A 12002-nucleotide genomic window follows, 5' to 3' on the forward strand; every position below is an offset into this window, starting at 1 on the left:
CGGGCAGCAGACTCCCCTCCACCCCAGCCAAGAGAGCCGCCAGGTCGCCCTCTTCCAGCTGCAGCCATAGCTGCCCCTCCACCTGGTCCACCTCCCAGAGCCTGGGCTCCCCCAGCAGCCGGACCGCCCACTGGCCGCCTTGGCTGTGCCCACAGGTAAGTGCACTGAGTCCAGAGCAGTTTTTCATGCAGTTTAATGAGCTCCAGAGGGTGGGGAGGAGGCAGGAGTCCTGCAGAGCCCGCCAACTTCAGAGCACATCCCGCCTTTCCCTTCTGCCTGTCAGGGGAGAGAGGCTGATGCAGGTGCTGAGGCGGGAGGATCTCAGAGCAGGTGGGGGCGGGGGGAGGGGTGGAGGAGGCGCTAGGGGCAATGAAGAGCTGGCACTGGGAGGGAGCAGGGAGGGTCCCCCAGACACCCTGTGGGCCTGTCTTCATCTCTTGGGCAGCATCCTTTCCCGGCCCCGGGCTCAAGGAGAGGAACGAATATGACCGCGGATCCAAGGCAAGAAGGATGTCACTCGGGCATAGACTCCAGGAAAGTTGGGAAGACCGCAGCCTTTCCCCCAACTCACCACGCCAGCCTGGACCCAGGTGCCCCTCCATTTACAGACCAAGGGGCCCCCAGAGTCACTCTGTGGGAAGAGGAGACAGGTGGTCAGTACTCAGGGCCCCTGCGGGCAGGAGCAACGGATGGAGGCCACAGTCTTGGGGTCTCACCTGGCAGGAGTCCCGGCCTTCGCTCCCGGCACACAGCATGTCGTCCTGGATAATATTGCCATATTGCTGCCGACAGATCTCATTCGCCACGATGGGGACCTCCACCTCCTGCAGATTGTAGGGCGGCGGCAGCGGCTCTGTGAGAAGAAGCCCAGTGAGCCTGTGGTCCTGAGGGGGCGTACAGTCACAGGCCGCGGGTTCTAGAACCACAGGCTGAGCCTCAGTGCCCCCGGGGGACCCAGGGAGTCACCCAAGACCCCAACTGTCTGGGTTCACTCGAGGCCAATGGGCTGACAATCTCTAGGCTGACACTGTGGGCAGCAAGCTCCAAAAAGAAACAGGGAAACATATTTTTATCCACAAATAATTTTTATTGGGAAGAATCAGAGCAGGTGCTTCCCCAAGAAATGCAGAGTGAGCGGCCTGCTGTCACATTTGACTTTGTCCATTTAATAGTGAATCCTGGAGCTCGTCACTGAAGTTCCCTCCTCGTTCTCCATCCCACTATCGAGACTCAGGGAGAACGGGGACCCCGGAAGGGGAGACACAGGGCCTGTTGCAGAGTGAGGGAGAGAAATGCCCATGGCACCCTGGCCAGTGTTTCCAGTGGTGAGAGCACTGGCCTCAAGGGTCCCAGGTGTGATTCTTGGTCAAGGGCAAGTAACTGGGTTGCAGGTTCAATCCCCAGCCCCAGTCGGGAAGATATTTAACAGATATGTCCCTCACATCAATGTTTCTCTCTCCCTGTCCTTTCCACTCTCTAAAAATCAATGGAAGAAATATCCTTGTGTGATACTTAAAAAAAAAAAAATGCCCATGGCCATGCCTCACTCTTGCTATTTTGGTCTCTGCTCCTGACAGACTCCTCTCGAGCTGTCTGCCTCCTACACCCAAGGGAGACCCCAGAGGGATCCCACCTCAGACCACAGCTGAGCCTCCTCTCTAAAGCCCGGCCCGCCCCCTGCATCGCCCTCAGTCTCCTCCTCCCACTCCCAAGCGACACCTGGTTCTCACCTCCAGAAGCAATGCGGCCCCAGCCAGTCACCCAGCACCGTGTGCCTGGGGGGAATGCGGAGGAGGCTGGCGGGAGGCGGATCCACCTGACGAGGTTAGATGGTCGCACGGGGGCCTCCAGTTTGAGAAGTGCCACGTCCGCCCCACCTTTTGCTCCTTCTTTAAGGCTGTACTTGGGGTGGCTGATGATCCTGGCCACCTGCACACTGTCACTGTTTGAGGGTCTCACTTGTCCTAGTTGGACCTTCAAGTTCTGAGTCACTGGGTTTCTCCTGGGGACAGAAGGGCAAACGCTTCTGAGAGGCTGTGGCAGGGAGTGGGTCAGCCCCTCAGAGCCCAGAGACCTCCCCTCTGTGGTGGGCAAAGGGAGAGCCAGGAAGCTGAATCCTGGTGGGGGGTCTGCAGCCACTCAGTCCAGGATCTGCCCCCAACACACACAATGCCTCCCGACACTGTCCACCCCCCGACCCCCCACATGGGTGCTGGCAGAGTAAGACTTACCCTGGAATGCAGTGGGCAGCGGTCAGCACCCACTGGGGATGGATGAGGGAGCCCCCACACCAGAAAATCCACTGAGCATTTGGTTGATTCCTGACCCACAGGCCCACCTGCCACGGCCACGCCCCATCGGCAGCATCATGCCCACCCACGATGCCCACCAGCTCAGTCCCTGGGCCGGGATCTGGGGAAGCAGAGGAGGAGCCATCAGGGACCCAGGCACCGCTGCCCGGCACTCAGCATGGCCCCATCCTCAGTCCCTCCCAGAGCCACCCTCAGAGGGGGATCGCCACCCATCCCAGGGGCGGCCTCTGAGAGGTCAGTCAGGGGTTAGGAGAAAAGCCAGGCTTGGGGGTCAGGACTCACTTGAGGTCACAGGTACAGAGCCCCCCAGACAGGGGAGAGTCAGGACCAGCAGCCACAGCATCTGCAGGGGGAGAGGGGAGGGAGGAGAGCCAGTGAGGAGATGTGGGGTGGGACACAGCCTGGGAATGGAGAGGATGGGGCTTTGAGCAGTGTCCTCACCATGCCAGGTCTGTCTGCCTCTGTCCTGGACCCTCTGAGCCCCTTTATCCTCCTGCCCAGACTGGCCCAAGGGGAAGCCGCCCTCCTTTGGGGTGGGGCCTGGGAGGAGGCGGGGCTTATCTCTTCAGTGGGACCAGTGGTGACCAGCAGACCAGCTATCAGATAAGAAACATGGTGTTTCCTCTCTGAGAAGACACTCAGTATTGGTGCTGGAGCCCCAGCTGGTTTGGCTCAGTGGGTAGAGCGTCAGCCTGTGGACTGAAGGGTCCCAGGTTCGACTCCAGTCAAGGACACATACCTTGGTTTCAGGTTCCTCGGCCCTGGTCAGGGTTCATGCAGGAAGCAAACAATCAATGTGTCTCTCTTACATAGATGTTTCTGTCTCTCCCTCTCCCTCCCACTCTCTCTAAAAATCAATGGAAAAATATCCTTGGGTGAGGATTAACAAAAATAAAAATATTGGTCTGGAGACATTTCAGTGGTAAGATGACAGTTTGCACATGAAAAAAAAAGAAATGAGATGCTTTGCTTAGTCCTGTACACCGAAGGGTCTACAATTTGATTCCCAGTCAGGCCTCATACCTAGGATGAGGGTTCCTTCCCCGATCAGGACACGTACAAGAGGCAAACGACCTATGTTTCTCACATCTCTCTCCGTTCCTCTCCCTAAAATCCAACAGCATGTCCTCAGGTGAGGAACTAAATAAATGATAAGGAAATCAGATGCTCTGAAACAACACAGAGCAGGGGCACGGATGGGATGGGGGCTGGCACCTGAGCCAAGAGCGGGGGGTGAGGGGCGGAAGGAGAGCAGCAGACCCAGTGCTCCCCTGCCCCCCTCCTTCTTTTGAGACTCCCAGTGTCCCCAAAAAGGACAGACTCGCTGGACCTGCAGACAGAGTTTGCCAGCAACACCATGAGACAGAGGAGGCAGCTTCCCTGGAGCCTTTGGAGGGAGTGGGACCTGCTGACACCTTGATTGTAGACTTCCTGCCTCCAACACTGTGACAAAATAAAGTTTTATTTAAAAGTCCGGGTCTGAGGCATCTGTAACGGCCGCCCCAGGACACTCAGGCATCTGCTCAGCTGTCCTCATACATCCTATGCATGATCAAGCTTTGTCAAAATGCACAGGGGAGGGTGTGAGAGGTGCCAATTTGATGCTAGTTCTGCTCACCTCTCCTCAGCTCCTGCACATGCCCCCACCCCAAAGCGCTGGGAGCCAAATCCCCTCTCATACACCCTGCTTTCAGAATGGAGGAGCTCTGTCCCTGAAGTCCAACCCCAGGAAGAGGCCGGCCACCTGCCAGGGACATGTTTTTCTGCCTTTGACATCTGAGAATCATTCTCCACCAAGCATGGGACAGGGCCAGGCAGTGGTTTGAGAGGAGAAGGAAGAGGGGTCCCCACACTCCTGAACCACTGCCCGGTGTTCTGTTCCCCTTGAGCCCAGTGAGGAGACCATCAAGGGATGCTTTGCAGCACTTAGATGAGCTCAGGTCTCTAGAAACCCATCATTCCCTCCTGGGGCCAGAGTCCCTGTCATCCTTGCTGATATGTTGGTGTCTCCGGGGGCACCCAGAATCAGAATCCTCAGGGGACATTGGGGATCTCGACAGGAAACAACCAGGATCCAACATGCCCGGGGGCCCGTGGTGGGGGGATTGAGCACCCAGGAGGGAAGGGGCTGGGCTCCCAGACCCAACAAGTCCTACAGGCCCAGGGGGGAGACCTCTGGGTGGTAAGGGGGGGCTTCCTCCCTCCCTTCCTCTGGTCTGGACAGAGCCCCCACCTTTACCCACCTCAACAGTGGATGTGGTTTTGGGGCTGGTTCTGAGCCCAGATGACAGGAAGGCAAGTCACAGCGGTGTCAGCGGGAGGCCACAGGCCCCAACGCCCAGCCTGATGCTGGACCCAGGCTTCCCGTCCCCTGGCACCAGACTGGGCGATAACCAGCTGGGCCAGACCTGGGACAAAGACTGCATTTGGGCATTAGGAGCAGATCTGCCCGAAACAGAAACAAGAGGTTTCAGGGTCTAGGGCGGTAATGTCATGACCATCATTGGCAGATAATATGATCTTCCTCCTGGAAGAGCCAAAAGCCTCAATGAAAAGGTTTGAAGATTAAGTTTCCCAAGGTGTCTACATGGAAGACAAATGTTTTACACACAAATCAGGAGAGAAAGAAGGAGAAACTCATCTTTAACCCCAGGCATAGCTAATGCGATGCCATATGGTAGAGACCCCGTTCACGGCCAGGTCCATACATTCCTGATCTAGAGTCCGTGACAACCACAAAACTTCCTTGAGAAGGACACTCAAACGAAATAAAATGTCATTCAATGTTGTTAACAAGAGACGGTGTCATCCAATATCAACTCTTCCAAACTCCCAATAGAATGTGAACTGCAGGCAAGTCTGGAACATTCAAAGTGACCCCCAAGTTTGCCAGGAGGAAAATACAGGTGGGGGTGTCCCAGGAAGCCACAGGGCATAGTGAGGCAAACTAGGCAGTTGGTACCATAAAGCTGTGGGAATGGGAACCGAGTGTTCATTCAGTGACACAGGGCGAGGGAACGGCCTGGCCGACCTGCCCATCCTCCTAGACTCAGCCTCAGTGACAGCATAGCAGCAGGCAAATGCACAGTATCAGCTCACAGCAAAGAAGGAGGAGACGGCATCGGTGAGGGGCCCTGGGAATCAGATGGAGGGGATGAAGAAGAGGGGCTTGGGGAGAAGTGCAACCCCCTGTTCTGGTGCTTGGTTTGAAACCACCTCACTGTGCAGGACACATGCAGATGGGGCCACCTTGAACGTGAGGGACCCAGGCAACTCAGATCTTGGCAGGAGCTGAAGAGGGTCACCCAGCTCAGAGGAAGGTGGTGAGAGCCAGGAGACTGGAAACATGGTCAGGACCCAGGCCCTCCTCTCCCTCCTGCAGTCGGGGTCACCCCAGGAGGAGGGTGAAGGATCCATCTCTAGAGAACATCAGGTCCCAGCAAACAGAGGACTGGCATCTGGGAGGCCCAGGTCTCTGCCCAGTCATCTTAGAACAGAATGAACTAGTCCACCAGCCAACCAGGCTGACAGATGCGAGTCAGCATTTGAACTGTTAATAAACACAGTTGTTTCTGTTCCTTAGAAAAGTGTTCTTGCACCCGACTGGTGTGGCTCAGCAGGTGAGTGTCAGCCCAGGAACCAGAGGTCCCAGGTTTGATCAGGGCACATGCCCAGGTTGCTGGCCCAATCCCCAGTAGGGGGCGTGCAGGAGGCAGCTGATCAATGATGTCCCTCTCTCTCTCATTGATGTTTCTACCTCTCTATCCCTCTCCCTTCCTCTCTCTAAGTATACTTGTTTATGGTGGTAATTTTTGTCATAAACCTGCCCAAAACTTAGTGATTTGCTCTTACATATGAAGAAAACTGTGGGGCTGACCAGGAAAGCATTGAGTTGGAAAGTTAGAAACCAAAGGAAAAACAAATGAAAAAAAAGTTATTCAGACCTATTCAACTGGCAATGATGAGGAATAGAAGAAGTTTGCGTAAGTTTTCAGGGAGGTTGGAGAAGACACTGCATTTATGAAACAAGGATTAAATACAGTTTTCTTCTCACATCAGATAATAACCAAGCAGACAATGACCAAGCAGTCCTTGGACATTAAAAATATACAAATTAGTCCGGGCCAGTGGTTTGAACAGTTGTTAGAACATTGGCCCGCCTACCTAAGGGTCTCAGGTTTGATTCCCCGTGCAGGTTCCATGTGTGGGAGGCAACCAATCAATGTGTTTCTCTCCCACTGATCTCTCCCTCACCCACCCCTGCTCTCTCTCCCCCCTTTCCCACTCCCTCCCATTTCCATCTCCCATCTTTCCACTATCTCCAGAAATCAATGGAAAATATATCCTTGGGTGAGGATTAGCAAAACTATTTTTTTAATAGAACAAAAGAACAAAAAGGCGCCTTCCTGTTCTTTAACAACCTGAAAAATACAAAGCAAAGCAAAAAAAAACACCCAAAAACCTGTGCTCAGCTGCCCACCACTGGATGGTCCATGGGCCACGCCACCTGCTTCCCCTGCCACCAGAGGCGCGTGGCCAGCTGTGCAGACAAGTAAGTGCCAGGTCTCAGCGGGAGCAGCTCTCACAGGTGCACCTCAGACCCGCTGCCCAGCGCCTGAGCCTGGGAGGAGCGGCATTTGGAATAGCTCCCCAGGGAGAAGGGGCAACTGTGAGCCATCAGCCAGGGCTAGTCATTCTGCGCAGCCCCCAGAGTTCCTGGGCCACTCCCTGAACAGATGCTGAGATGGGCAGGGACGCCGGCTGGTCTCCACAGGAGCCACAGCAGGTGTTTCAACAGCCTGGAAACTAGAGCCAGGCTCTCAGGTGCCCAAGGAAACGACTCAGTGCCCAGGATGGGACCGCCCAGGGCTTCTGTCCCTGGCCCCGCTGGGGACCAGCCCCTTCGGGCTCCAGCAGACGCTCTTCCTGGGGAAGCCAGAGAGAAGGGCTGGAGGGCAGAGGCCAGCCCTGCCTCTGCAGGGTCCCTATCATGTTCTCCAGGTCCCCTCCCCCTCGTCCCCACCTCTGCAGGCCTGGCCCTGACTGGCACCCCTCGGGAACCTCCTTCCTGGTCCCAAGCCCTTCAGAGGCTTTGCCTGCTCCAACTGTCCCATAACCATCAAAATAGGGCGAGAGAGTGTGGGACACCCCGGGGTTCACCTGGGCTACACACCTTCCTCCTGTCCATGGCGGCCACAGCTCTACCCCCTCTGGGTTAGCAGAGTCAGGTACCCCTGCTGTTAGAGGGTAAGTGTGTCCCCCAAAACATATGCCTAAGTCCTACCCCCTGGCACTTGTGAATGGGACCTCCTTTGGAAATAGCCTTTGCCATGTAACCAGGGTTGGATGAAGGCATGAAAGAGGGGCCCTCATCCAATATGACTGGTGTCCTTGTGGGAAGAGGACAGAGACAAACAGGAGGGCAGACCATGTGGCCATGGAGGCGGAGACTGGAATTAAGCAGTGCAGCCAGGAACACCAGGGATGGCTGCCCCCCAGGCAGCTGAGAGCCTGAGCCTCTCCCTGAGCCTCAGAGAAGGAACCCCCTGCTGGCGGCTGATTTCAGACACCTGGTCCCAGACTCAGAGTAAATCCCTGTTGTTCTAAGACTCCCGAGTGTCTGGTAATTCCTTAGGCAGCCACAGGACATGAAGACACCTGCCACCTCGGTGTGTCTGCTCCCTGCCGCCGGTCCCTTGACACCAGGAACACAAAGAGACAGGGCACAGCTATAGCTGCTCAGGGGCCTCTGCTGTCCCCTGGCCGAGTTAGTCCCCTTCTCGGGACCAGGACTGACACCCCTGTGCAGGGAGGGGAGCACCACACCCCCAGGTCCCAGCAGTGATGCGGGCGGGGCTGCTCCTACTTCCAGGGTCATTGCCCCGGACTCCAGGGACAGGGCCCCAGGTGACAGTCACTGGGGGGGAGCGAGGCCCCAGGTGACAGTCACTGGGGGGAGTGAGGCCCCAGGTGACAGTCACTGGGGGGAGAGAGGCCCCAGGTGACAGTCACTGGGGGGGAGCGAGGCCCCAGGTGACAGTCACTGGGGGGGAGCGAGGCCCCAGGTGACAGTCACTGGGGGGGAGCGAGGCCCCAGGTGACAGTCACTGGGGGGGAGCGAGGCCCCAGGTGACAGTCACTGGGGGGAGTGAGGCCCCAGGTGACAGTCACTGGGGGGGAGCGAGGCTCCAGGTGACAGTCACTGTGGGGGAGCGAGGCCCCAGGTGACAGTCACTGGGGGGAGAGAGGCCCCAGGTGACAGTCACTGGGGGGAGCGTGCCCTGTGGCCTGCAGGACGGGCTTCTTGCCCAGACAGAGCCACCTTCACATCTTCAGCTGTGCTTCCCAGGTCCCGACCTGAGGGTGTAGTTTTGATGCCTCCACTTGGGCCTCAGTGTGGGAGCTGCACCCACAGGCCTAAGCTCCACTGTGGGTGGGTGGCCACCAACCACCTGGGTTCCCGGTTGGGAGACGGCAAATGAGCAGCAGGTGGGCCTCACCAGCACGTCCAGCCAGAAAGGAAAGCCCTGCCCTGGCCGGTAGGGCTCCTTGGTGACAGCGTCAGCCCCGCACTATAGGGTCTCGGGGTCAGTTCCCAGTCAAGGGCATGCACCTGGGTTGCAGTTCCCTCCCCGCCCCCAGTTGGATTGCTTGCAGGAGGCAAGCAGTCCATGTGCCTCTCTTACATCAAAGTTTCTCTCTCTCCCTGCCTCCCTACTTTGCTCTGAAAGCAATGAGAAAATATCCTCAGTGAGGATTCAAACAAAACCTGGGCTGTAGGTTCATCCCAGACCATGCAGGGGCAACCAACTGATCTCTCTCTCTCTCTCTCTCTCTCTCTCTCTCTCTCTCTCTCTCTCTCTCTCTCCCTTTCCTTCCCTCACTCCCTTCCTCTCTCTCTAGAAAACCAGTGGAAAAATACCCTCTGCTGAGGATTAACTAAAGAGAGAGAGCAAGGCCCACGCAGCTGCTGATCACGCAGGCCTCTGGCAGTGCGTTCCCCAGGGCCTGTCCCCTGGGCGCCCTCGGACCAGGTGCTCCAGCAGGTTTTCCGGCCCCTTCTCCTGGGGGCGCCGAGGCCAGGGCAGGGCTCCCGCCCGTCCAGCCATGGCTCCCACGGTCTGGACACCAGCCCTGGGGTGTCCTCTCCTCTCCCGCAGGAGCCTCTAGGCCAGATCCCAGAGCTCCTTCTCCCAGTCACTTCCTCTCAGGGCCTGCAGGGCTGGGCTGCCTCCCACCCCCTACAGCCCAGTGCTCAGGGGAGGGGGGCAGGTCTTCTCAGGGAGAAGCCTTCGCATTATAAAGGGGCTCACAAGGCAGAATAATGGCCCCCAAAGGCATCCAGGTCCTAATCCCCAGGAACTGCGAACATGTCAGGTTACCTGGCAAAGGGGATAAGGGATGCAGATGGAATTAAATAATAACCAGTGACCTTGAGAGGGGGGTCACTCCAATTCTCCAGCTGGGCCACATGCATCACGGACCTCAGGAATGCCACAGGAAAGGCTGGGACACGTTCCAGAAGCTGAGAAAGGGCGGGACCTACAGGAGGAACCAGTGACACCTGGATTCAGCCATGAGAGCCTCCTGATGGCAGGATGGTGAGATGATATATGTGCCCGGGGTGAGCTGTGACTGCAGCCACAGGAGACTCATACCGATGGGTGTGCTGGCTCTTGGTAAGGGGGGAGGGGCACTCTGTTGGCTCAGGGGACCTGGGACTCGAGTTTCCTGGGCAGCAACCGGATGTCACCTTTCCCTGTGGCAGCACCCACTGTGTTCTCGCCAGGCCCTGGCCTTGGCCATCCATCACCCCAGGGAGCATCCCTGTCCCCGAGCTCGGCTACTGGTGGCGCTCACTCTCTGCCCCACGCCTCCCAGGCCCCTTCTGCTCTGTGTGTGGCCTTCAGTGACCAGCTCCTCACTGACAGCGTGTTGGCATCTTCCTCCAGGGCCTGCACTGAGCTCAGCATCCCCCCAAAGCCCCTGCTCTGTGCCCCCGTTGTCAGCGCTGCTTCCCATGGCCGGCCAGGCAGCAGCGTCCAGCTCCCAGGCCCCGTCCCAAGTGGCCTCCTCAGGTCCTACCTGGCTCCTGCTACTGTGGGCTGGGCTCCCAGAAGCCACAGTCAGAGGCTCGGCAGCCTGGACACAGTTATCAGGCATCAGGGACTCACCGTCTGGAACTGAATTCTAGGGAGAAAGGAAACCTGAAATTGGGGTGGCAGAGAGCAGCAGGGAGGAGGGGTGCCCACAGTGTCTCTAGTTGGGGGCAGGGAGGGCTGGACACTAACCAACAACAGGGCAAGTGTGTTTTTTTTGCTGTGGGTGCCTTCTCCCAAGTTGTGACTGTCCCCCTGGCACCCGTGATGGAGCGGCCATCACCTCTATAGCGTCTCCCTCCTGGACCAATGACATGAAAGCAAAGGGCAGAGAGCAGGAGGGTGGTGTCAGCAAATGAGAGATTTCAACCAATTCTGATGGGCAGAGGCAGATTGAGGAGGGGGAGGGCACACAAATGCCTGCTGAAGGGGCTTGTTCCCATAGAGGGCCCCTCACACCCACAGAGATGCTCAGGATGTAGAGGCCAACGGACCAAAAGGAAACTGAGCAGGAAACGAACAAAGGACAATGTGCCCTGGAAACATGTTCAGTGAAATAAGCAGGCGCAGAGGCCACACAGTGTGCGCTTCTGTCTATGTGAACTTGGCACCGGACAACCCGTGGGTCCGGGCTGCCTGTCACCACCTGAGCCAATTCAGCAGAGACGGGATGGAATCATGTAGGAGCGTTTATTCCAGTCCTGGCGGCAGGAGGGGAGAGCAGCAGGTCACCCACAGAAATCTGCTCTGCACCCCACCATCAGCCACTGCTTATACTGGGAAGAAGGACAGAGATGACGGGGAAAGTAGGAAGGACAGGCATGGGAACGTGGGCACGAGGTCATCATTACAGGTTACAGGTCATGCAGGCTGGGGTTTTGGGGGTCACAGAGGGTGGACGCCTCCGGGCACCCGGGACCAGATTACAGGTGATAGGGGCTGGGGGTTGTGAGAGCAGGTGCCTCCGGGACTAGATGATCTCAGTCACCAGGTGGTAAGTCTCTCCATTAATGACAGGCAGTTCTGCGGACAGGAGGACGGACTGCATTCCCGTGGGAGCTGCCCCGGCCCAGGGCGCACACTCCCAGCCAGGTGAGAATGTGCTTTCTCTGATCAGAGGAGAACAGTCATGATTACCAGAGCATGATTAATATTTCTTATAATTACAGTGAACAAATGCATTTTTCTTTGACAAACATTGGAAGAAAAACAATTGTTGACATTTTCATGAGATTCACACAACCTTGAGATTAGATATTATAACCTCAGTTGTTAGAATTTACTGATCGCAGACACTCCTTACTCTGACGTCATTAACATTTAAGAGGACTTATTTTTCTTCTCAAGCAACTGCACATCTAAACTTTATAGAGAAGTTTGTTCTTTTGGCTCATGACCAAGAACCTTTGTCCAGAAGGCAACTTGATCTTGAAAGTGTTAAAGGGAATAAAACGGGGCAGAGAAAACTTATGTGCTTAGCAGTTTTCTTGCAGAAAGTTTGCAGCCTTGAGCCTGGCATAGCCTAGATAACCACTAGACCACTGGCGACAGGAGGAACCAAGGACCGGACGCTTATGTCAGCAGAAGGTTT

At 56.6% G+C, this 12002-nt stretch overlaps 2 protein-coding genes across 2 annotated transcripts; both read right to left on the reverse strand.

The window, feature by feature from the left end:
• Positions 1-282: 282 nt before the first annotated feature.
• On the reverse strand, positions 283-950 carry LOC118656577 (mastin-like; the record flags this gene model as incomplete). The annotated part of the gene is made up of 2 exons (XM_036310014.1): positions 283-631; positions 717-950. Coding segments are annotated over 2 exons (399 nt in total), but the record flags the coding sequence as incomplete, so codon positions are not given.
• Positions 951-1120: 170 nt separating this feature from the next.
• Positions 1121-2790, reverse strand: LOC118657103 (mastin-like). The gene is made up of 4 exons (XM_036311097.1): positions 2754-2790; positions 2595-2655; positions 2232-2412; positions 1121-2002 (listed from the first exon to the last, which is right to left on the reverse strand). The coding sequence occupies exons 1-4, from the start codon at positions 2754-2756 to the stop codon at positions 1513-1515; spliced, it is 735 nt and encodes a 244-aa protein (XP_036166990.1). The 5' UTR covers positions 2757-2790; the 3' UTR covers positions 1121-1512.
• Positions 2791-12002: the final 9212 nt, after the last annotated feature.

Source organism: Myotis myotis, unplaced genomic scaffold (genome assembly GCF_014108235.1).
Source record: "Myotis myotis isolate mMyoMyo1 unplaced genomic scaffold, mMyoMyo1.p scaffold_m19_p_5, whole genome shotgun sequence".
In the NCBI taxonomy this organism is placed as follows: domain Eukaryota; kingdom Metazoa; phylum Chordata; class Mammalia; order Chiroptera; family Vespertilionidae; genus Myotis; species Myotis myotis.